The 26,166-nt window shown below is 36.5% G+C and overlaps 3 protein-coding genes across 6 annotated transcripts; 2 read left to right on the top strand and 1 right to left on the bottom strand.

The window, feature by feature from the left end:
- The first annotated feature begins 5,636 nt into the window (after positions 1-5,636).
- Positions 5,637-7,481, top strand: LOC123914842. The gene has a single exon (XM_045966008.1). The coding sequence runs from the start codon at positions 5,637-5,639 to the stop codon at positions 7,479-7,481; it is 1,845 nt and encodes a 614-aa protein (XP_045821964.1).
- Positions 7,482-9,578: 2,097 nt separating this feature from the next.
- On the bottom strand, positions 9,579-16,963 carry LOC123917640 (probable protein S-acyltransferase 19). Of its 4 annotated transcripts, XM_045969412.1 has the most exons (10): positions 16,929-16,963; positions 16,670-16,813; positions 14,829-14,942; positions 14,322-14,726; positions 13,399-13,467; positions 13,235-13,306; positions 13,012-13,140; positions 12,828-12,908; positions 11,652-11,852; positions 9,579-11,298 (listed from the first exon to the last, which is right to left on the bottom strand). In XM_045969412.1, the coding sequence occupies exons 2-10, from the start codon at positions 16,712-16,714 to the stop codon at positions 10,189-10,191; spliced, it is 2,226 nt and encodes a 741-aa protein (XP_045825368.1). In that variant the 5' UTR covers positions 16,715-16,813; positions 16,929-16,963; the 3' UTR covers positions 9,579-10,188. The 4 variants fall into 4 exon arrangements, with proteins under 4 accessions (XP_045825368.1, XP_045825367.1, XP_045825369.1 ...); XM_045969411.1 differs by having other exon boundaries at positions 14,322-14,942; positions 16,929-16,946; XM_045969413.1 differs by lacking the exon at positions 16,929-16,963 and having other exon boundaries at positions 16,670-16,872.
- Positions 16,964-19,839: 2,876 nt separating this feature from the next.
- Positions 19,840-22,325, top strand: LOC123914841. The gene is made up of 4 exons (XM_045966007.1): positions 19,840-20,077; positions 20,168-20,920; positions 21,379-21,618; positions 21,709-22,325. Exons 1-4 carry the CDS (start codon positions 19,840-19,842, stop codon positions 22,323-22,325), a joined length of 1,848 nt encoding a protein of 615 aa, XP_045821963.1.
- The last annotated feature ends 3,841 nt before the right edge of the window (positions 22,326-26,166 follow it).

The following is a 26,166-nucleotide window of genomic DNA, read 5'->3' as shown; positions in this document are numbered from 1 at the left end:
CGGGGTCTCATTATCTAAGAGGTTCTTAGGTAGGATTGCACGGGTAGTGTCTAGGTGATAAGTCAAGTACCGGGTGTTGGTCGAGGGCTTTGAACTAGAGCTATTATAGTGGATTCATTCCTGGATTGGTATCCCCCAGAGTAGGTGACGTTGCACTGAACTGGGTTAACAACTATCTGTGTTATTTATTATTCTGCAATTTATTTATTTATTTACTGTGTTCTGCGACTGTCTTGCTGCAACACATGCTATAGCATCTTGTGTAGCATTGTGTTCACTGCGTGCCAAATTTCAATTGGTATCAGAGCAGGCACCCTTTCTGGTTATAGGGTGAGCTCCAGGGAGAATGTATGGCAACATGGACAAAGAAGGAGGGCTTGTAAGCAGACCACCGCTTCTCGTTGGTGTCTCCAACTATGATTATTGGAAATCACGCATGATTGCTTTCCTAAAATCTATGGATAGCAAAACTTGGAAAGCTGTTCTGAAAGGATGGGACCCCCCTGTGGTCATGGACAAAGATGGAAAGCCAACACTTGAACTAAAAGCTGAGGAGGACTGGTCTAAAGAAGAAGATGAGCTTGTTTTGGGAAACTCAAAAGCGTTATATGCATTATACAATGGGGTAGACAAACACATCTTCAAACTGATCAAAAAATGTGTCTCAGCAAAGGAAGCTTGGAAGATTCTTGAAACTGTTCATGAAGGTACCCCTAAGGTAAAAATGTCTAAATTACAGATCCTTACTACTCAGTTTGAAAATTTACGTATGAAGGATGAGGAAACGATTCAAGATTTTCATATGACTATTCTAGATTATGATAATCAATTTTGATTCTTTGGGGGAGAAAATTCCCGAAGAAAAGTTAGTAAGGAAAATGCTCAGATCTCTTCCAAAGAAGTTTGATATGAAAGTCACAGCTATGGAAGAAGCCAAAGACATATCTCAGATGAAGCTGGATGAACTGGTTGGATCACTCCAAACTTATGAAAGTACTGCAAATGAAAGAATTGAAAAGAAAAATAAGAGCATTGCCTTCTCATCTAAAAATAATGAAGAAGATCTGGAGGATGAAGAAGAATCTAATGAGAGTATCTCTGAGGCTATGGTGTTATTGGGAAAACAATTCAACAAAGTTCTGAAACGAATGGATAAAAGACCCAGATCGAATTTCAAAAATAATGCTCCAGGCACTATGCGCAGCAATGAAAATCAAGGAAAACCAAAGAGTGATGAAAAATCAAACTTAAACAGGAACATTCGATGCCATGAATGTGAAGGATATGGTCACATCAGACTTGAGTGTCCAACATATCAGAAGAGAACAAAGAAAGGGCTAACTGTCAGTTGGTCTGAGGATGATGATTCAGAAGATGATACAGCATCTGTAACTGCTAAACATATCTCAGTCTTAACAGGTATTGTTACATCTGATACAGAATCTGATGATGGAGAGGTAACCTATGAAGAGCTTGCTGACTCCTACAAGGAACTTTGTCTTAAGAGTGAAGAAATATGCAGGGTCATTGAGAAACAAAAGGTAACCATCAATGAGTTAAAAGCAGAAAAATTTGAAAATATATCAAAGATGGAGGAACTTCAAAAGAAGGTAAATTATCTATCCTCTGATCTTGAAGAAGCTAAGGAAGTCATTGAAAAATTAAATGCTGACATTTGGCGACTGAGAAAATTCTCTGACATGCTATATAAAGATGATGATCATCTTGACAAACTTCATAAAGCTGATGGTCAACTGGAAGAAATCTTAGAGAAAAATGTTCGAAAGCCTAAAAATATTGGGCTTAGCTATGAGAATGTCAACAAATTCAAAAAATACAGTCCTGACCTCATGTACATGGATCCTAAAGAAACTCAGAAGCAAAGGATGCCTTACCAGAAGCCGCAGCATCATCAGCATCATTTCCTGCCAAGAAACAGAAGAAAACACCATTCTTGGAGATGTCACTACTGTGGTAGAAAAGGGCACATAAGGCCCTTCTGCTACAAACTATTTGGGTACCCTAACAGACGTCCTCAGCATAAACCAGTTTCCACAACTCCCTCTACTCAACAAGAATGGAAACCTAAAGTTGAAAATGAGAAGACAAGTGATACAACTCAACCTGAGAAAGAGATTACTGCTCTGATTGCTCACACATCACTTAGAGCCTCATCAAGGGAAGACTGGTACTTCGATAGTGGCTGTTCAAGACACATGACCGGAATAAGTAAATTTCTTGTCGGTATAAAGTCTTATTCAACCAGCTTTGTAACTTTTGGTGATGGTGCTAAAGGAGAAATTGTTGGGATAGGGGAGCTCAAAAGTAATAGCTTGCCTAAACTAAACAATGTGCTGTTAGTAAGAGGATTGACTGCAAATTTGATAAGCATTAGTCAACTATGCGACCAAGGAATGAAAGTAAACTTCACTAAGTCTGAATGTTTGGTTACAAGTAACGAAGGTGAGATTTTGATGAGGGGTGTTAGATCAAAAGACAACTGCTACCTATGGGTGCCCCAAGAAGAAGCAAATATGTCAACATGCTTAATCACGAAAGAAGATGAAGTAAAACTATGGCACCAAAAGCTTGGTCATCTTAATCTAAGAAGCATGAAGAAAGCAATATCTAAAGAAGCCATCATAGGTCTACCAAATCTCAAAATTGAAGAAGGAAGCATATGTGGTGACTGTCAAATTGGAAAACAAACCAAGATGCCACATCCAAAGCTGCAGCATCTTACCACCACCAGAGTTCTTGAGCTTCTACACATGGATTTGATGAGTCCTATGCAAACTGAAAGCTTAGGAGGAAAAAGGTATGCTTATGTTATTGTTGATGACTTCTCTAGATACACCTGGATAAATTTTATTAGGAAGAAATCAGAAACCTTTGATGTGTTCAAAGATTTGTGTATTCAACTTCAAAGGGAGAAAAATAATGTTGTATTAAGGATCAGAAGTGATCATGGTAAGGAGTTCGAAAACTCAAGATTTTCTGACTTCTGTGCCTCTGAAGGTATTATGCATGAATTTTCATCTCCCATTACACCACAACAAAATGGTGTAGTAGAAAGAAAGAATAGAACTCTACAAGAGTCTGCAAGAGTAATGTTACATGCAAAGAAACTTTCTCATGGTTTTTGGGCAGAAGCTATGAATACTGCTTGCTACATTCATAATCGTGTCACCTTGAGATCTGGAACTACATCTACTCTGTACGAATTATGGAAAGAAAGAAAACCTACTGTTAAGCATTTTCATGTGTTTGGGAGTAAATGCTATATCTTGTCTGATAGAGAACCAAGAACCAAAATGGACCCTAAAAGTGACGAAGGCATATTCTTGGGATACTCAACAAATAGCAGAGCCTACAGAGTATACAACTGCAGAACCAAAACCATGATGGAATCTATAAATGTGGTAATAGATGATACTTCAAGTGAAACTGCTAAAGATGATATAGAAGAAGCTGCAGCATTTATTCCAGGTGGTGAAAATTCTGAAACTATTGTGGAATCCAAGAATGATACAAAGGTTACCACATCTGAACAAATCTATGCTACTCCAAGGAAAGGGCCATCCACACGTACTCAAAAGAATCATCCTACAGATCAAATTATTGGTAACCCTAATCAAGGAATTACCACTAGAAGGGCACTTGACTTGGTTTCTAATGCTTGCTTTGTGTCTAAGTTTGAACCCAAAAATGTGAAGGAAGCCCTAACTGATGAGTTTTGGATAAATGCTATGCAAGAAGAACTAATTCAGTTTAAAAGGAATGAAGTTTGGGACTTAGTTCCTAGACCAGAAAATGCAAATGTGATTGGTACCAAGTGGGTCTACAAGAACAAGTCTGATGAAAGTGGGACTGTGACCAGGAACAAAGCAAGGCTGGTTGCACAAGGATATTCACAGATTGAAGGGATGGACTTTGATGAGACTTTCGCTCCGGTTGCTCGTCTTGAATCCATTAGATTACTTCTAGGAGTGACGTGCATCCTAAAATTCAAGTTATTTCAAATGGATGTGAAACGTGTCTTTCTCAATGGGTACTTAAATGAAGAAGTGTATGTGGAACAACCAAAGGGGTTTGTTGATCCAAGCTTTCCAAATCATGTTTACAAATTAAAGAAAGCTCTATATGGATTAAAACAAGCACCTCGAGCATGGTATGAAAGATTGACTGAGTTCCTTATTAGTCAAGGCTACAGGAAGGGAGGAAATGACAAGACTCTATTTGTGAAAGAAGATCAAGGCAAATTATTGATAGCACAAATCTATGTTGATGACATTGTTTTTGGAGGAATGTCCAATAAGATGGTACAGCATTTCCTGCAGCAAATGCAGTCTGAGTTTGAGATGAGTCTTGTAGGTGAACTAACCTATTTCCTTGGACTCCAAGTAAAGCAGATGGAAGATACTATTTTTATTTCTCATAGCAAGTATGCGAGAAATATAGTGAAAAAATTTGGTATGGAAGGTGCTGCTCATAAAAGAACACCTGCAGCAACTCATTTAAAGCTTACCAAAGATGAAAAAGGAGTTGATGTTGATCAAAGTCTATATAGAAGTATGATAGGTAGCTTATTGTATCTTACAGCCAGCAGGCCTGATATTACTTTTGCTGTAGGAGTCTGTGCTAGGTACCAAGCCGAGCCCAAGATGAGCCATCTTGCTCAAGTAAAGAGAATTTTGAAGTATGTGAATGGTACATGTGATTATGGGATCTTGTATACTCATGGTGAGAATTCTATGCTAGTGGGATATTGTGATGCTGATTGGGCAGGTTGTGCAGATGATAGAAAAAGCACCTCAGGAGCTTGTTTCTTTTTAGGCAACAATCTTATATCTTGGTTCAGCAAGAAACAGAACTGTGTATCTTTATCTACAGCTGAAGCTGAGTACATAGCAGCTAGTAGTAGCTGCTCCCAGTTATTATGGATGAAACAAATGTTGTTGGAGTACAATGTGGTACAAGATGTTATGGCATTATATTGTGACAATCTTAGTGCCATAAATATTTCAAAGAATCCTATCCAACATAGCAGGACGAAGCATATTGATATTAGGCACCATTTTATTAGAGATCTAGTTGAAGAAGGTATTGTGACTCTTGAGCATATTTCAACTGAAGAACAATTGGCTGATATTTTTACTAAGGCTCTAGATGCAGTTCAATTTGAAAAATTGCGAGGCAAACTTGATATTTGCCTATGCGATGATTTGTAGCAGTTACAGCACAAAGAGCGTGCAGTTGAAGTGTCTCTTCACACTTCATTCAGTTGTGCACGCAAATTAAGGGAAGTTATCAAAAACTTCCATAACTTCTCCTTTCACGCAATTCAAACTCATCTTTTCACGCGCTACATTACTTCTCTCCATTCTCTCTCTTCATCAACTACTCAACTTCCTCTCTCAAACTCCATTAGCGAAAACCCTCACCAAAGTTCAACAATCACCATGTCAAGCTCTCAAAATCTATCTCCTTCCAAGAACGACGAAACTATTCCTCCACAAACCGCCACATCACCCTCATACGAGTCTCTCCCTCAATAAATCACCATCGCCTATCCAATTTCAACCATCTTTCCTGAGGAAATAACGAAGAGGAAGAAAATCTCAGCGAAGAAGACAATGCCAAAGAAAACTCAATCCACTTCGCGTGCGCCATCTGCTTCGAAACAAACGGGTAAGAAATCAAAATCCACTCCTAGAGTTGTTCATAAGATGCGTGAACTGTACCTTGACAATCCTGCTATTCCAAATGTTAATGTTGATGCTGAAGCATCTGAATCTAGTGAGAAGAATTTAAGTTTGGAACTGAATTTACCTGAAACCCTAGGATCAGAAAACCCTAGGTCTGCTGAATTGGGGAAAACCTCTTTGGAAACCCCTGATGCTGCTATTGATGATATTGGCGCTACCTCTAAGGCCAATCCTGAGTCTGAGATGATTTTTGGTGAGAAAATAGTTCCAGACCAAGATGCTGCAAATGATGCTACATCATCTGCAGCACATGTTGATGTTAGTGCTTCTGTAGTCCCTGATTCACCAAACTCTCCTGTGGTTCCTGATAATGAGAAAGGTACTGAAACCACCATCCCTGGTGATGTCACTACTCAGGATAAGGGTGAAACTGCAAATATGCCTGATACAAGTGAGGCAAATGTAATTGATGTTGAAAGCCTCAAATTCAAGAGTACTCCTAGGGCTGGTATAACTAGGAGGCTGAGAAGTAGTACTGGAAAGGGTATAGCAACTTCCTCTGAAGCCACCAAAGCTACATTTAGGCCTAAGAAACAGTGGAGCAAGGTCACTGTAGCCTCTGAAAGTAAGAAGAAGACTGTGAAGAGGAAGACTATTTCCTCTAGTGACTCTGACTATGAGGAAGACCAGGATGCTGAAGCATCTCCTCAAAAATCTGCCAAGAAAAGAAGAATGGCTTCTAATGTACCATCTGTACCAATTGATAATGTCTCCTTTCACTGCGTTGAGAATGTTGACAGGTGGAAATTTGTGGTCAAAAGGAGAATGGCCATAGAAAGGAACCTTAATGAAGAATTCTTGAAATGTCAAGATATTATGAGTCTGATAGAGGAAGCAGGGCTGATAAAGACTGTGTCTGAGTTGGGAAAATGCTATGAGAAATTGACCAGAGAGTTCTTAGTGAACATCCCAGCTGATTGTGATAACCCCTTAAGTCTTGAATACTTGAAGGTGTATGTGAGGGGAAGATGTGTAGATTTTTCACCAGCCATCATCAACCAACATCTGGGTAGATGTGATGTTCCTGCACTTGAGTTGGAGATGTCTATGAATGAAGTGTGCAAGACAATAACTGGTGACAAGGTGAGAATGTGGCCAAGAGCTGGAAAATTGTCTGCTGCAAAATTAACTACGAAGTATGCTCTTTTGAACAAAATTGGTGCAGCCAACTGGGTTCCCACTACACACTCCAATAGTGTAGCTACAGGTTTGGCCAAACTCATCTATGCCATAGGTACTAGTACTGTTTTTGATTATGGCACTTATATCTTTAATGCAACAATTCTCCATGGCTCTTCTACTGCTATAAAGATGCCAATAGCCTTTCCCACCTTGATATGTGATATTATTTTGTCCCAACATCCTGATATCTGCACTAAGTCTGATGTGCCTGTCCCTAGACCTTCAGCCTTGACAATGGATTTTAGATTGCTGGAAGGTAAACATGCTGCAGACATTGTTGTAGCATCTTTGAAGAAACCAGCTGCAGGCATGACCAAAAGACAGATGATTGCTAATCTCAGGGAGGTTAGTAAAATGCTGGGTGAGAAGAAGGAGCTGGTAGATGGTGTAATCCAAGCCTTGGAGCTTGAGCAGTCACAAGCAAATGAAGATGGAGTAGGTCCTTCCCATGGTGCTTCCCATGATGATGATCTTGCAGGTGGTGACACTGTAGAAGAGGAGATGGCCTCTGATGAAAGTCCTTCCATATGATCTGCTTCTGTAACTTTTTCTTTATTTGGATGTTATTTTTGAAGGCTTAGTCCTTATGGTTTGTAATTTGTACTATGTGGCTCCTTATGCTCTGACACCCTGTGACTCTATGCTACTTGAAACTCTATGGATCTTTTGTTTTTGCTCCTATTCTATGGTACTGACTTTATTTGTCAGAATTTATGGCTAAAAAGGGGGAGTAAAAATGTGAATGTGCATGATGTGATGAAGAATGCTATAGCATCTAGTATAGCATGTTTGCTTATATACATGTTTTTGAGGGGGAGTGAAATCTATGCATATGTTGAGGGTGAGTAGGTAGAATTTATTTTTCTACTACTTATGATATGCATGTTTACATAGGAATTTATTTTTCCTATTCTATGTGGCGTTGCTAATTATTAAGGAGTTTATTTCTCCGATCTTGAATCCACTATGTCTCTCTATCTGTACTTTGAGGCTAGATGTGTTATGTTCCGCTGTTGCATGCCTCTGATGGTTACGTGCTAGCTATCTATTCATCTGATGAATTTCTTTACTCTCTTTCCTAGTTGTGTGCGTATGTTGACTCGAAGAAAAGTTTAAATAGCTTAGCATCGTTCTACTTTCTTTCCTAGTTGTGTGCTTATGTTGACTCGAAGGAAAGTCTAGACTGTATCTCTCTATGCACTGGCCTAAGGTTGTTTTAGCCAAAATTTGCCAAAGGGGGAGATTGTTGGTGTTTTGATTGGCTATATTTTGCAAAAGCCAACCAGGGAGATGCTGGACTGAGGTGTTGTAGCATTATAGTACAGCATCCTGATGCTCTGTTTTTCGTGCAGAATTTTTATTTCAAATCTGAGTCAAGATTTGCTTCAATTATATATTCAGGCACGTGCGTCTGGGCAAAACGAGCCTTGCTCAGCAAGTTTTATTGAAGTCGGCTAAAGGAATGTTATTTAAAACAAAAATTATATTATATTTTTTGCGTTTTTTTTGTTTGGTAACACATGAACTATATTTCTGGAAATAATTTAGGGTTGACCGCAATTCCTACAGCTGTGTTTGTCTGAAGACCTAGCTTGCCCATCAAGACAATTGAAGACTATAAATATGTGAAGCCTCAAGCTATTCTATTTGTGTGTTCTAAACCTTGTATTACAAAAAGTGTGCGTTTTTAAGGTTTAGAGTGTGTGTCTTTTGTGAGCCTTTCTTGTGTCGATTTGATGCAAGTTTAGGACTGGGTTTGAGTTGTTTGTTGTAAGCTACTCCTAAGCTTTGAAGCACGGAGTTAGTGTGTGTGATTCACTCATAAGCTTTTAAGCAAGAGTGTGGTCTAGTTTCTAGGAGAGTGTCTCCATCGTGATTATTATTATTGACAGCAACATAGTACGTGTTGTTAGAGGGAATTTGGGACGGGGTCTCATTATCTAAGAGGTTCTTAGGTAGGATTGCACGGGTAGTGTCTAGGTGATAAGTCAAGTACCGGGTGTTGGTCGAGGGCTTTGAACTAGAGCTATTATAGTGGATTCATTCCTGGATTGGTATCCCCCAGAGTAGGTGACGTTGCACTGAACTGGGTTAACAACTATCTGTGTTATTTATTATTCTGCAATTTATTTATTTATTTACTGTGTTCTGCGACTGTTTTGCTGCAACACATGCTATAGCATCTTGTGCAGCATTGTTTTCACTGCGTGCCAAATTTCAAAAGTTTTAATAATGATATTTTTTAAAAACAAAAGTCATTTGAAACATGATACGCAAATGTTTGAAAAAAAGCAGGAATTGAAACTTAAAATTTAAAGGACCAAAACCTCGAAGGAAATTTTTAGAGGAACTAATAAGATATTTAACCCTCCAAAAAATAATTTAACAAAATGATAAAAATACTTAAAACGAATTTTTATGAAAAACTAATTAAACGAAATTCTCATTTGAAGTATTATATTAAGAAAATTGTGTTGAAAAAAATGATAGATTGAGCAACACATTTCTCAATAGACTCTAATTCTATTGGTGGGATTCCCTGCCGACTAAGCTAAACTCAAGGGTACAGAAATTTAAATCTATAGCAAAGGATCTAAATGTAACAGAAATTATAGCACATCAAACAATTAATAGGTAGAACAAATTAATAACAAAAAGGGAAATTGCCTTATATAAAAACATCAAACCATTAGATGGGTGGTAATTTGCCTTGTATAATGGAAAATATATTTTAAAATACAAAATATTTTACCACAATCTAAATGACCATATTTTTTGCTCAGAACACTTTACCTTTGAAATGTATCACTCACTTTTAGCATCTAGTGAAACAAAAACTACAATATAATAACTTAAAATCCATCAAGAACTCGTGCTAAATGAAGTGCCATGCCAACTGCTTTGAGATTTTATATACTACAAAACGGAAGATTCACATTTCTCAAGGCATGTTCAGCAGAAGGAAGAATGGAGTTCATTCTTTCAAATGCTCAATGGCATTGAGATGTAGCTCATACATAGGCTGTCAGATGACAGATATCAAACCTAAATGTTGATTTGATAAATAACCGCTTAGCTGATGGAGTCGAGAATGTTGTTGCGCGCCAAAATGTATAGTCAGAAAGGCCAACATGGTGTCTATAGGATCCTTTTAACATCAAAACTTTCTTTTTCACTATCCTTTTGACTCCAACAAAAAACTGTGTCCAACTCATAAGAATCTCAATCATCTTTATAGCTAATTCATGCCGGACCGAGGTTGAAGAGCATTATCAAAACCACCAGGAACAAACACTGGAAGCTGATTTGAATGTGTATCTCTTCTATATCTTGGCTCTTGGGGCAAGTTTACTGCTGTGCTATCACGGGCCTCCACTGATCCCAAATGTCTTTCGTTTCTCAAACCTTCCTTAGCAGCCACACTCAAAAATGGACCACCAAAAAAGATAGACTCTCCTGTATACATCAGATTCTGTGCATGTTGCCTTGGAGACTTGGGCGCAGATGACGACAACTCCTGTGGAAGTATTGCTGGTTTTGGAGGTATCATTGGTTTCCTTCCAATACCGCTTGTTTCAGCAATTGAATTTGGCAATTCTACTTGCAGGGATGATCTATTTCGAGCTTCTGAAGGTAAAGAAGGAACCGAGACATATCTGCCGGCTTCTTGATCCCAAACAACTGATGTCCGTTTCACATCTCTTAGAATGGACGTACTGGAAGCTGAAAGCAGTAACGGCTCATTATTTGTTCCCTTTGGAATCGTTGTTCCATCAAATCCAAGAGGAGGATTGGATACCGGGTTCCTGAAGTTCGGCAATGTTGCTTTAGAAGTTAAAGGACGCTCAGGCACCAAACTAGGAACTGAAGTACCAGCCCTGAAGCCACCCAAAGTGCGGCCCTGTGGAAGAGGGCTGAGTGTAACTGCCTCTTGAACATGGCTTGGACTACTGAAACTACTCATACTTTGAGTTCCAGTTTCATACTCGTCACGGCTTCCTTGACTAGGAGCAATCAAATTCCTTACTGGAGACAATCTCAACTCATTTTTAATTTCCTTATTAATTCCAGTCTCTGCGCTCATACTACTTCTGATGCTCATGTTGCCACTAGAACTTAATTCTGCATCAAGTGGACGGTGGCTATCTACAGGTCGCAGAACAGAAGAAGATGCCCTGGCTTTTGCAGCTGCTTTCACTGCTTCTTGAGAATCCAACTTAGCAAGCTTCCAAGCACTAATACGAACAGCCCTTTTTGGCATCTTTTGCCCTCTTTCTGCAAACCCGGCTGCATCTGGATCAACAGTTGATGGCAGCATTCCAGGATCCAAGTGAGGCACAACTTCATCCTAAAACCCATGTTTAAGACAATCCCCATAAGAGAGTGGTAAAGATTATACTTTAAAAGTCAGGATGGAGCGCTCAATAACATAATTCAAATATCCTTTTAATGGATTAAACATGACAACTTCTTTAACATTTCAACTATATAAGAAAAATTTATCATGCTTTGTTTATTGCCCAAGAGTCATTCACTGAAGTTTCCTCACTACAAATCTATGATATAAAAAAGTCAACAAAAATCTATGATATAAAAAAGTCAACAAAAATCTTTGGGTACTTAATATTGCAGCATAACTTATTTTTAGTTCAATCAAAAAATATATAATTGAAAATAAATTTCAAAATCCAAATTAAGTACCTGATAATCCACGAATACCCTAGGAGGGGTACACCATGCCCCTTTGTACTGCAACCCAAGAGAACTTCCTCCACTCAATCCAGTTGTGGCTGAGCCTGTTGGAGAGTAAAGTGCATTTTGCAAATCCCCATCCAAAGATGCCCCTGCAGGTGCTTCACTCATGGCTCTCATTGCTACAACATATTCATAGGTTGTAATACCCTGATCCAACAGAAGAGATGGTGGAAGATAAGTGAACCACTCTTTGTGTGAAATGGCTAAAATTATGGCCAGAAACTTTAAGCTAATAGTGATATTTAAATCTTAGGGTAGAAGCAATCATTCCCGGAAAGGCTTTAGTAACTACCACTGAAATTTTGTTTTTCTAGTATGGACATCCCTCTTTTATGTTTCAACTTTTATCACCACGTATACTGCTGTTTCATTAGAGGGATGTTTTACCCTTCTCTGTTTTTGTATTCTAATTTCAATAATGAAAACAAAGAGTATATTATTTCTGAAAGTAAACGATAACTGCAAAAGGATGAATTTCCTAATACCCACAGCGCCAAGCTCTTACAGAGAACTATGGTCTCTGTCCATAACTAAGTCTATGATTCACGTCGATACCTCTCTCTCTACTCAGCACCCATATAACAAAATCCCACTACACTATTTGCCTTTCTCTCACTCTCTCTTCCACGTGGACAATCCCATTCTCCCCTTTCCTGTTCCTTCTAGCACTAACCCCCTGCATATCGGGCTTAGGTGTTGCTGTTGGGCTAACAGCCCATTTGGCCCTCATTTCTCATGTGGGGTCCGAATATATTTTTTCTTCTTTCATAGTAGAAGAACAATAAAATGAACTTTCCAATCCTAAAAGCGGACAATTAAATTAAGAAATCCCTTTTGAAACTTTTCCCAGAAAAATCTTATGCAGTGCCCATACTGCTAAATAAATTTCCAAATAAATGGATTTCAATTAAGGGAAAACAAACTCATTCAAAAACTGATTTATTTCTTGAAAAAAATTCTAGAGCTCCAATATGTGCACCTTAAGATCCACTACACGAAGTTCCCTCAATCAAATTACATTAGACAAGTGGTGTAGATTCTATAGAAGCGTGTAGGAATGGGGGTGGGGAATAAACAAGAACAGGAAAATAACCTCAGAGTCTCAGCTACTGAATCACTGACCTTCCTGATTAGGATCATGTGGAAAAAGAAAAGCTCACCCAAGGGGACACAAGCCAAGACAGAAACTGCAGTACATACAACCTACAAATATTGAACAAGAAATATAAATTTTCAAATATACTTAATGATGGTCAGGAGCCATATCCAATTTACTTATACTATAAAACCATAAAAGAAGAGATACCACAACTGCAGCAAACGGGGGACGAGAGAATCCATTTCCAAGTCTATCAATGATTTCAGATTCCATTCCTCTCTTGTTAACGAAGAAACGCACTAAAACAGCAATACCTACTCCAGCTTCAATAACAAGCTGAAATGAAGAAGGATAAGTACAAAAGATATCATTAGCAACTAAACATATTATTGCTTTTAAACAACAAATAACTTGCGGACAATATACATACCCATGTAAGACTGAAGGCCATAAGAGAAATAAAAGAATGGTAATTTTTCTGACCCACACAGTTGTTGAGCCACTGCAGCAATGTGATGTATCAAGTAAATAAAATGTTAAACCAGAATTAAACACTCCAAGATGTAAGCTTTCACTTATCAAACAAAATCATACCCGACAATGGTGATCGAAGCCATCAACACATTTATCACAACTTCTACAATGTTTACTGAACTTGCGCACCTACAACATGGGAAACAAATCATACGAACTGATTGAGAAGCATAGATCTAAGGTTTAAAGTTACTCTAAAATGTTTATATTCACAACTGAATGCAACCACAGATGTTTATAAAATTAGTAACCAAAATTACATCCCAAATATTTAGTGAGGGGAATTTCCAAAAAAATAGATAAAGGAAATAAGGAATGAATGCAAAGGTAGTCGCAATTCACCAGCAGCTCTATCACTTGAATTTCCAGGAAACTGGAAGGAAATTCTAAGAATAGGTAAAGAACGAATGAAAGAAAGCGGCCCATAATTCAGCACCATGTCTATACTAGGCAGTGAAGTCCCAAGTTAAATTAGCACCTCAACCAGATAAAAAGTTTCGGCCAACATTATTTTATTGACAAAAAAACAAGATACCATTGACGAGAAGAGAAAAATACATATGAACGACATGCCCTTCCTTAAAAGGGGAAAAATGAAAGAATAAACAAAATAAATTCATCAAAACCATAACCCTGACAAGTGAAGAAAAAAAAATCCCTTAGGAGGATATGCCATAAATACATTAAAACATAAAAAACTATCTAATATCATCTTTATGATTTGCTCAGAGCCTTTGACTTAATTTATATCAACAAATTCTGGTGTTTACAGGAGGGAAAAAAGGTATTTTAGTGGTTTTCATCACATGGGTTTTTTATTGTACTTGAGTTGTGACATAAGTATATGCAATGCAATTAATAACAAAATAGGGGTAAATACAAATGTTACGGATATTACTTACAACCAAAGAGATATAAATACAAAGAATAAAAATAGAAATACATTCTGCAAAGAATCAAAGAGTCACATCACAACATAATACCTCAGAATTGCACAAAGTGCAGAACAGAGCATCTTCCCCGCCACCCTGCTCATCAGCTGTTTCTTCTTGTTTCCGGCAATCTTCATGAGAAAATAATATGCAGAAAATTCTCCCAATTGCATCACATGAGTTTGGGTTATTCTGATATCTAGAATCCTGTACTCGCTCAGGATCTTCCACTGAACTTTTCTTGCTCATATTTGTTATAGACCTTTTGGAAGCTGCGGATGACGGGGAAGAATGCCCTCCTGCAGCAACATCACGTTCAGATGATTGATGCTTACCCAACAAACCATGGGCAGAGTCAAACCTATTTACCACTCTAGGGTCAAATTTAGACATAATGCCTGGATCTGCAGGGTTAATTGCAGTGCATCTAACATAAAGAATGAAAACAATGAGTGCCTGCAATGCCACAAGAAAGAGACAACATAAGCCATACCTCTTGTAGGTAAGTAAATAATACATACGAAATGTGGTGGGATTATAAAAAGGTAATTTGCATACCACCGGAGAGTAGACACCAATGAAGATGTATTCCAATATATGACCTCCAACAAACGGAGCAAGGAAAGCATAGAAAGCAATCACCAACAAGCAGAATACAGTGATTGCAACAACCTATTTATGTAAAAATCAACAATTTTAGAAAAATAAGTTGACATGCCTGCAGCTGATAAAATGCAAGTCACTGAAGTCAGTGTAATCAGAACACTAAGCATTGTGTCAATCAACACGAATATGAAAATAACAAGGTCTCATTTACTTTGTGAAAACATTTTCTATTTTCATTTCCCAAAATTTGTTTATTTTAACTTGCTAATAAGAGGATGTGAGACTCTACATTAAATTTCTTATCTTATATATTAGGGTAAATTACAGGCGTGTGAGCGATGCTCAGCTTACATGATTCTTTTCTTTTATTTTGAAATTTTATACTTCCTTTTTTTGATTGATTAATATGTGTTACACTTACATTTCATATTAATACAAATGAAATTCTCAGGGGTGGGTTAACTCTTTAAGCATCATCATTAACTTGGTTTAAACCCCTTATTTATTACTGCCTTTGGAACCTAAGAGAATGAAATAAAGGTTTCGGTTGAAGAACTGAAAGGCAATAGTAGAGGTATTCAAAACTTCATTTCATTTTCTAAAGTATCAGTATCAGTGTATCACAGTCACCGGAATGTTCGAGACTAACAGAAAGAGACACTAAGAGCCTCAGAAGCTCAATCATATACGGCATGACTACTCATGGGCACCAAGAGTTATGTTACATTAAAATAATGTGAAGGGGTAGTACATATTCATTTCTGAAAGGGTAAGGGAAGGGTAATTTATTAAAATGAATTCAGACCTACTGTGGTTTACTTTTAAAATGCACAGCACGCCGACCTTTCAAAAATTGTATTTTTACAATAATTTTTTCATGCCATAAAATTTGTTGGGCATCGGATTACAAAACCAACAGTTGTAGCTTAAAAAAGTAACTGCAACCATTCCCTTCTATATGTGTATGTTTTTTGTGAGTATTTACCAAACATGAAAGAACTGGATTTTGCAAAATTAACTAACTTGATTAAAGAAAAATCACTTTTCACACCCTCCACCACGCATCCTAAAACTTGCAGCACATCTCCTTAAATGCATCCACCTCGTATGTCCTCCAAAATTACGTTTCAATCTACCAAAACGATATCTATACATAGTAGTGCCAGTAGCTCTATTCTTCATCATCTAGCTTATCAACTAACAACACACTTCCTGTTGACTACTTTGACTACTTGTTTGCGGGATTATAACTTCCGAATCAGGAAACATAATATGAGGAATGTAAAGATGTCAAATTCTACCGTCTATACTAGTTCATTCAGTTCATAACCAAATGAAGATTTATGCAACTCATATATGAGATAAAAGGGGTAAATGTGAAACTATTCGATCTATACAACTCATCTTCAACCACTCCCCACCCCTAAAAAAGGAGAATTTTCTGGATTTTATTGTTATGAACTTATGATTCCAAAAAAAAAAAAAAAATCATCTTTTTCAGCATAAAAAAAAAAACTGTTTTGAAAATAATTTTATCCAAAAAACAATTTTTAAGCCAAACCCATCACAAGAAAATAGGAAAAATTTTACCAAAACAAAATCAAACAATCCCCAAATCTAGATATGCTAAAAAAAGCCAACCCATTACTCAACTACCAAAAAGTACACATTTCTAATCCAACAACTAAATTATGACTTAAAATTAAGCGATTAATTGAACTATAAGTGAATCGAGTAAAACCCTAACAAAAAAAAGTGAAGTAAGAATTAGAATTAGAGTGAAAAAGTTTAACCTGAAAAGTGTGCGCTGGTAATTGCCAGCCATGTTTTCTGACCATTTCTGAAGCTTTAGAGAATTGAGATTTGTGAGAGTGTGACACTGTCAGTCTGAAGTCTTTGAACTACCAAACAAGCGCACTTTCTTGCTATTTCCAGCGCTGCAGAATGAATGACGATGGAATTTTATTTTTTATATTTTTGAAAAAGACAATGGAATAATTGAAAGAGAAACAAACAATAAATAAATTGATTAAAAATTATGAGAAAATATACCTAATCCCCTAAAATAGAAATTTCTTACACAATGGAGTATACCGACTTCTTTTGTTTTTTTGTTTTTGCTTTTTTTATTTTTTTAGAGTTTCATTGTAAGGAATCTTTTTGTCTTAAAAAAAGTGTTTGAAGAATTTTTGAATGATTATTCAATAATAAATATGAATTTTATTATAATTTTATTTAAAATAAATTAACAATTTAGTCATCAAACTATTTTATTGGTGGAGATTGTTTTTTAGATCATCTATTAAAAATGGATAGAAAGAGTTAACACTTTGAAATGAGTCGTGGGTAGATAAAGTTGTATTAAAGAGTAATTATAGTATACTAGTATTTAATTTATTTGTTAATAAAAATATATTGTTTTGGAAGATATGTTAAGTGATAGTGTCGCTATTAGTTGTGAGGGTTGGAGGCGGAGAAGAAACTTTTTTATGAGGATAAATAGTTAGTGGAGAAGTACCAGATCAATTCGTAATCTAACAATTTTTTTAGGATAACTTGAATGATAATTGAAAATGCCAAAATTCTGATGGCATCTACTCCGACAAAAAGACAAAATTTACATTTTTAATCCTTTAACTTAATTTCAGGTAATAATTTGGTTCTTTATCTTTTTTTCTCTCGTCGTTTTAGATCTTTTTGGGTCCTTCATCTATATTTGAAAATGGTTTTTTAAGCTTCAAATCTATAATTTTATTTTAAGACATAACATATATTTATGATTGAGAACATACATACATAGAAAGAAAATTATAGATTTAATACATCAAATACATATTCAAATAGTAATGAAAAAGGACTAAAATGACGAGAAGAAAAAAAAATAAAAAATAAAGGATCAAATTGTTACCTAAAATTAAGTTAAATGACTAAAAGTATAATTTTGCCCCGTAAAAAAATGCTTACTTCATAAAAAGAATTGTTGTAGACAGTGGCGTGAAATAGATTGGTACAACAAATATTTCATTGTTTGCGACTTGCGTGGAGGTAATTCGATAAATGTATTTCAACAAAAGATAATTTTTATGGGATTAATAATTTACTCTCATTTTTGTGTGGGAGGATGCGATGTGTTAAAAAATGTCACTATTTTCTTAATGCCTCTTTAAAATTGGTATGATGTTTTTATTTGGTTGAGTGTTAGTTGTGCATTGGCGAATAATAGATTTTTACAATTCGTTCAATTTAATGGTTTGGTGATCCATGGTAAAGTTTTTTTTTTAATCAACCATGGTAACGTAATTGAGTGAATGTCTTCGCACAATATGGTTGACGTGTATTTAGTCAATTTAGAAGTTTCGTAATTGACCTGTTCCAGACTTGAGATATGGATGATATGACTGTGGAAGTCGTTGTGTAAGAACTTTGGCTGGTGATTTAGCTGGTTATAGTTGGTGGTTGAACCCCGTTGTGAAGAAGGGAGTGGTACCTGCACACACTCTGACGATCAGGTCAAGAAGCGCTGTAAGTCGGAGGTACTTAGGGTTAGATATTGCATACATGATACAACCTTTTGCATGTCTTATATAAGAAAATAAGTAGGGTTGTAAGGATCTATAATAATATTCTTATGCCCCTATGATTGTGACTGTTGTTGTCTGACGACAGAGCAGTAGTTTCATTTGGTCCACGTGTCCCTGTTGAGTGGTGATTGTCTGTAATCAGGGCGTGTCTAGCATATGATTTGCATTGTTACTTTATGGGACGGGTGACCCAGTCCAGTACGCGGGGATGGGTCTTTGGCCTACCCCGGAACAGTTGTCCACTAGCCTAGGCCGATGTAAACGTCTTTTGGCTTGAAGTTTAGTTGCATTAATCGGGGGAACCTGAAATGTTTGAAATTAGCCTGTAATGAGGACGAAGATCCTGCTAGGTGTTTCCAGAGATTTGGTTCAAGTATGAGAAACGACCTATGTTTTTCTTTGCCAGACCCAAAAATTTCTCGGAATTAACTTGTTATGAGAACGAAAGTCCTACTAAGCATTTCCAAACTTGTGGATTGGCTTTGTAGAATCGGGTTGTCTTTGAGCAGGGAGTCGATAATAACTCTTTTAGTCATGAATTCCACTAGCTCTTCATTTAGTAAACACTCATCCACATCATCATTCCATTGCTTAGCTAGTAAGTCATGAAAATGGGCCAAAAGGGTACAATTCCACTTGCTCATGCTTTTGGGCCTACAAAAGAGAAAGCAAAAGAATTGTAGTAAGATAGTTCCAATAACTTGTCTAAGATTTATTTAATAAAACTACTACTAAAATCATGCATATTTTAGAAGTGTCAAATACCTTCATGCTTGAACCATTGTTTGTCCTCAATCAAGTAAGCTAAGATAGAAAACATAAGGACAAGTTTGAAGTTTAGAAAACCAAGACCAATGAACAAGTCAAAGCATGCACAAGAATGAAGTTCAGGTCATAGTCAAAATTGTTGAAAAGCTTAAGTAGGTTCCAAGTTAGAGGCTTAGTGATGTAGGAGAGTTTCCTTAATAATTTATTATTTTAGCTATATTTAGTTTTATTATACTTTAGGCAGATTTCTTATTTTTATATTTCACCTAGATTAGTTATTTTTATATTTTAGGTAGATTTGTTATTTTTATTTAGTTAGGTTAGTTATTTTTATTTTTACAATCTTTTAGGAGATTTGTTATTTTTATTTTTCACCACTATTTAAACCAAACTATTGTAGCCTTGAAAGGCAAACCTTTTGATTTAATAAAATTCAGAGATTTTTCTCAAATTTGGTGGATTCCAAATTACTCTTTCTGGTGGATTTCGGAAATCTGGTGGATTCCAGAACCTTTATCTAAAAGGATTAGCGCTTGCTTTTCCTTCACGCTTCCGTACTGCGTCAGTTGGTATCAGAGCAGGTTTCTCATGTTCTTTTCCTAACGTGATCAGCCATGGGAGAATCAATTCCGGTTATTAGGGTTCGCAATAACAACCATATTGTTACGTACATAAAATCAGAACATACTCGTGGTGAATCTGATTTGGAATACTATGAGCGTCGATATTACAAAAGGTTGAAGGATGATTACTACGAGTTTAAAATCTCTGATTCGACATATCGTTGTCCGTTTTGTTACAACAAAGATTACTCGTTGTCCGACCTTTTGAGGCATGCTTACAGAATGACAGGTAACTCACGTAAAACGATTAAAGATATTGCTAAACATTCTGTTTTGATAACGTATGTTAATTGGTATGTTAATGTTAAATTCGAGTAAGCATTTAGAATCTTCAATAATGCCAATAACAACAATCATGCCAATAATTTTCATCTACGCCACATAGCTACTGAAACCCTAGATGATAACCAACCATCTCTTCCCGAGAAACTTGACGATCCTGCTTATAAATCCAAACCGAAAGAAACCGAAGTAGTTATTGAACAAGATGCTTCGGTTGAAGTTGATGAATCGAAAGATGAGAAGGAAGAGATCGATGAACATGATGATTCAGAGAAAGAGGATCAAACGGATGTGGAGTCTAAAATGATAGAAACTACAATCAATGAGGAAGGAGTGCTCAATCTAGAATTGGAGGGTAGTTTCAACGAGAACAACAATGGCATGGATTGCGACATCCAAATAGAGGCGATGCCAGAAATTGATGAAGAAACAAAGGAGAAAGAATGTCGTGTAACAAATTTATCGTCGTCGGTAGCGCAATATGATGCGACCTTAAGGATAACACAAACAAAGAAACTTATGAACTTTTATCGGTGTTCTCATGTTATGCATATAAGCTCTACCGCCCTTGTGGAGTTATTAGATGGATTAACAAGCTATTATCTCAAGTTAGAGGAGAAAAATCAAGCTTTTAAAGAAGAAAATAGTCGGTATGAGGCAAGACTAAATGAAGAGCAAAAAGTAGCAATCAAGCAAACGAGAAAGAATTTGATAATTAAAGCAGAACCGATACTAAGTTTCTACTATGATAAACGCATGAGTCAATATCAAGATGAGAACTCGGGGTCGAGTTCTTTTGAGGTAGAGGAGACTGATGTAGGAGAGTTTCCTTAATAATTTATTATTTTAGCTATATTTAGTTTTATTATACTTTAGGCAGATTTCTTATTTTTATATTTCACCTAGATTAGTTATTTTTATATTTTAGGTAGATTTGTTATTTTTATTTAGTTAGGTTAGTTATTTTTATTTTTACAATCTTTTAGGAGATTTGTTATTTTTATTTTTCACCACTATTTAAACCAAACTATTGTAGCCTTGAAAGGCAAACCTTTTGATTTAATAAAATTCAGAGATTTTTCTCAAATTTGGTGGATTCCAAATTACTCTTTCTGGTGGATTCCGGAAATCTGGTGGATTCCAGAACCTTTATCTAAAAGGATTAGCGCTTGCTTTTCCTTCACGCTTCCGTACTGCGTCAGTTGGTATCAGAGCAGGTTTCTCATGTTCTTTTCCTAACGTGATCAGCCATGGGAGAATCAATTCCGGTTATTAGGGTTCGCAATAACAACCATATTGTTACGTACATAAAATCAGAACATACTCGTGGTGAATCTGATTTGGAATACTATGAGCGTCGATATTACAAAAGGTTGAAGGATGATTACTACGAGTTTAAAATCTCTGATTCGACATATCGTTGTCCGTTTTGTTACAACAAAGATTACTCGTTGTCCGACCTTTTGAGGCATGCTTACAGAATGACAGGTAACTCGCGTAAAACGATTAAAGATATTGCTAAACATTCTGTTTTGATAACGTATGTTAATTGGTATGTTAATGTTAAATTCGAGTAAGCATTTAGAATCTTCAATAATGCCAATAACAACAATCATGCCAATAATTTTCATCTACGCCACATAGCTACTGAAACCCTAGATGATAACCAACCATCTCTTCCCGAGAAACTTGACGATCCTGCTTATAAATCCAAATCGAAAGAAACCGAAGTAGTTATTGAACAAGATGCTTCGGTTGAAGTTGATGAATCGAAAGATGAGAAGGAAGAGATCGATGAACATGATGATTCAGAGAAAGAGGATCAAACGGATGTGGAGTCTAAAATGATAGAAACTACAATCAATGAGGAAGGAGTGCTCAATCTAGAATTGGAGGGTAGTTTCAACGAGAACAACAATGGCATGGATTGCGACATCCAAATAGAGGCGATGCCAGAAATTGATGAAGAAACAAAGGAGAAAGAATGTCGTGTAACAAATTTATCGTCGTCGGCAGCGCAATATGATGCGACCTTAAGGATAACACAAACAAAGAAACTTATGAACTTTTATCGGTGTTCTCATGTTATGCATATAAGCTCTACCGCCCTTGTGGAGTTATTAGATGGATTAACAAGCTATTATCTCAAGTTAGAGGAGAAAAATCAAGCTTTTAAAGAAGAAAATAGTCGGTAAGAGGCAAGACTAAATGAAGAGCAAAAAGTAGCAATCAAGCAAACGAGAAAGAATTTGATAATTAAAGCAGAACCGATACTAAGTTTCTACTATGATAAACGCATGAGTCAATATCAAGATGAGAACTCGGGGTCGAGTTCTTTTGAGGTAGAGGAGACTGATGTAGGAGAGTTTCCTTAATAATTTATTATTTTAGCTATATTTAGTTTTATTATACTTTAGGCAGATTTCTTATTTTTATATTTCACCTAGATTAGTTATTTTTATATTTTAGGTAGATTTGTTATTTTTATTTAGTTAGGTTAGTTATTTTTATTTTTACAATCTTTTAGGAGATTTGTTATTTTTATTTTTCACCACTATTTAAACCAAACTATTGTAGCCTTGAAAGGCAAACCTTTTGATTTAATAAAATTCAGAGATTTTTCTCAAATTTGGTGGATTCCAAATTACTCTTTCTGGTGGATTCCGGAAATCTGGTGGATTCCAGAACCTTTATCTAAAAGGATTAGCGCTTGCTTTTTGTTGGGTTTTTGAGATTGGCTAAAATTTTGCAAAAGCCAACCAGCCAGATGCTGGATCGCGATGCTGTAGCATCATCGTACAGCATCCTGATACTCTGTTTTGCGTAGAATTTCTTTTTCAAATCAAAGGAAGATTTAAGTCGTTTTTATATTTAAGCACGTGCGACTATTCAAGACGTGGCTTGTTCTACAAGTTTTCCTGAAGGCGGTTTGAGAATTGTTATTGAAAACAAAAATATAACTTGTTATATTTTTGAAAATAATAATTCACGTTTTTTTTGTTTGGTACAACATGAGTTATATTTCTGAAAATAATTTAGGGTTTGCCACAATTCTTACAGCTGTACATGTCTGAAGACCTAACTTGGACATCAAGACAATTGAAGACTATAAATATGTGAAGCCTCAAGCTATTATACTCATGTATTCTAAACCGTGTTTTTTACAAAGTGTGAGTTTTTAAGGTTTAGAGTTTGTGTCTTTTGTCAGCCTTTCTTGTATCAATTTGATGCAAGTTTAGGACTGTGTTTTGGTTGTTAATTGTAAGCTACTCCTAAGCTTTTAAGCACGGAGTTAGTGTGTGTGATTCACTCATAAGCTTTTAAGCAAGAGTGTGTTCTAGTTTCTAGGAGAGTGTCTCCATCCTGATTATTATTATTGACAGCAACATGGTACGTGTTGTTAGAGGGAATTTGGGACGGGGTCTCATTATCTAAGAGGTTCTTAGGTAGGATTGCACGGGTAGTGTCTAGGTGATAAGTCAAGTACCGGGTGTTGGTCGAGGGCTTTGAACTAGAGCTATTATAGTGGATTCATTCCTGGATTGGTATCCCCCAGAGTAGGTGACGTTGCACTGAACTGGGTTAACAACTATCTGTCTTATTTATTATTCTGCAATTTATTTATTTATTTCCTGTGTTCTGCGACTGTCTTGCTGCAACGTATGCTATAGCATCTTGTGCAGCATTGTGTTCACTGCGTGCCAGATTTCAATTGGCATCAGAGCAGGCACCCTTTCTGGTTATAGGGTGAGCTCCAGGGAGAATGTCTGGCAACATGGACAAAGAAGGAGGGCTTGTAAGCAGACCACCGCTTCTCGTTGGTGTCTCCAACTATGATTATTGGAAATCACGCATGATTGCTTTCCTAAAATCTATGGATAGCAAAACTTGGAAAGATGTTCTAAAAGGATGGGACCCCCCTGTGGTCATGGACAAAGATGGAAAGCCAACACTTGAACTAAAAGCTGAGGAGGACTGGTCTAAAGAAGAAGATGAGCTTGCTTTGGGAAACTCAAAAGCATTATATGCATTATACAATGGGGTAGACAAACACATCTTCAAGCTGATCAAAAAATGTGTCTCAGCAAAGGAAGCTTGGAAGATTCTTGAAACTGTTCATGAAGGTACTCCTCAGGTAAAGATGTCTAAATTACAGATCCTTACTACTCAGTTTGAAAATTTACGTATGAAGGATGAGGAAACAATCCAAGATTTTCATATGACTATTCTAGATTATGATAATCAATTTGATTCTTTGGGGGAGAAAATTCCCGAAGAAAAGTTAGTAAGAAAAATGCTCAGATCTCTTCCTAAGAAATTTGATATGAAAGTCACAGCTATGGAAGAAGCCAAAAACATATCTCAGATGAAACTGGATGAACTGGTTGGATCACTCCAAACTTATGAAAGTGTTGCAAATGGAAGAAGTGAAAAGAAAAATAAGAGCATTGCCTTCTCATCTAAAAATAATGATGAAGAACTGGAGGAGGATGAAGAATCTAATGAAAGTATCTCTGAAGCTATGGAATTGCTGGGAAAACAGTTCAACAAAGTTCTAAAACAAATGGACAAAAGACCCAGACCAAATTCTAAGAATGATGCTCCAGGCACTATGCGCAACATTGTGAATCAAGGAAAACCTAAGAGTGATGAAAAGTCAAGCTTAAACAAGAATATTCAATGTCATGAATGCGAGGGATATGGTCACATCAGACCTGAATGTCCAACATATCAGAAAAGAACGAAGAAAGGACTAACTGTCAGTTGGTCTGATGATGATGACTCAGAAGATGATACAGCATCTGTGACTGCCAAACATATCTCAGTCTTAACAGGTACTATTACATCTGATACAGAATCTTGTGATGGAGAGGTAACCTACGAAGAACTTGCTGATTCTTACAAAGAACTCTGCCTCAAGAGTGGAGAAATATGCAGAGTCATTGAGAAACAAAAGGTAACCATCAATCAATTGAAGGCAGAAAAATTTGAAAATATATCAAAGATGGATGAGCTCCAGAAGAAGGTAAATTATCTATCCTCTAATCTTGATGAATCTAAGGAAGTCATTGAAAAATTAAATGCTGACATTTGGCGTTTGAGAAAATTCTCTGACATGTTGTATAAAGATGATGATCATCTTGATAAACTTCATAAAGCTGATGGTCAACTAGAAGAAATCTTAGAGAAAAATGTTCTAAAGCCTAAACATATTGGGCTTAGTTATGAGAATGTCAATAAACACAAAGGTTACAGCTCAGATCTCACGTACATGTATCCAAAAGAAACTCATAAGCAAAATATGCCTCAACAGATGCTACAGCATCATAAGCAGCATCCCTTGTCAAAGAACAAAAGAAAACATCACTCTTGGATATGTCACTACTGTGGTAGAAAAGGGCATATAAGACCTTTTTGTTACAAATTGTTTGGATACCCTAACAGGCATCATCAGCCTAAACCAGTTTCCACAACTGCCTCCACTCAACAAGAATGGAAACCTAAAGGTAAGAATGTGAAGACCAGTGATGGTACTCAACTTGAGAAGAAGATTACTGCTCTGGTTGCTCACACATCACTTAGAGCTTCATCAAGGGAAGACTGGTATTTCGATAGTGGTTGTTCAAGACACATGACCGGAATTGGAAAATTTCTTGTTGATTTAAAGTCTTACTCAACTAGTTTTGTAACTTGTGGTAATGGTACTAAAGGAGAAATTGTTGGTATAGGGGAGCTCAACAGTAATAGCTTGCCTAAACTAAGCAATGTGTTGTTAGTAAAAGGATTGACTGCAAATTTAATAAGCATCAGTCAATTATGCGACCAAGGGATGAAGGTAAACTTCACCAAGTCTGAATGTTTGGTTACAAATGATGAGGGTGAAATTTTGATGAGGGGCGTCAGATCAAAAGACAACTGCTACTTATGGGTTCCCCAAGAAGAGGCAAATGTGTCGACATGCTTAATCACGAAAGAAGATGAAATAAAATTGTGGCACCAAAAACTTGGTCATCTCAACCTAAGAAGCATGAAGAA

Source organism: Trifolium pratense, linkage group LG3, assembly GCF_020283565.1.
Source record: "Trifolium pratense cultivar HEN17-A07 linkage group LG3, ARS_RC_1.1, whole genome shotgun sequence".
In the NCBI taxonomy this organism is placed as follows: Eukaryota; Viridiplantae; Streptophyta; class Magnoliopsida; order Fabales; family Fabaceae; genus Trifolium; species Trifolium pratense.
This window is presented reverse-complemented; position numbering and strand designations above follow the sequence as displayed.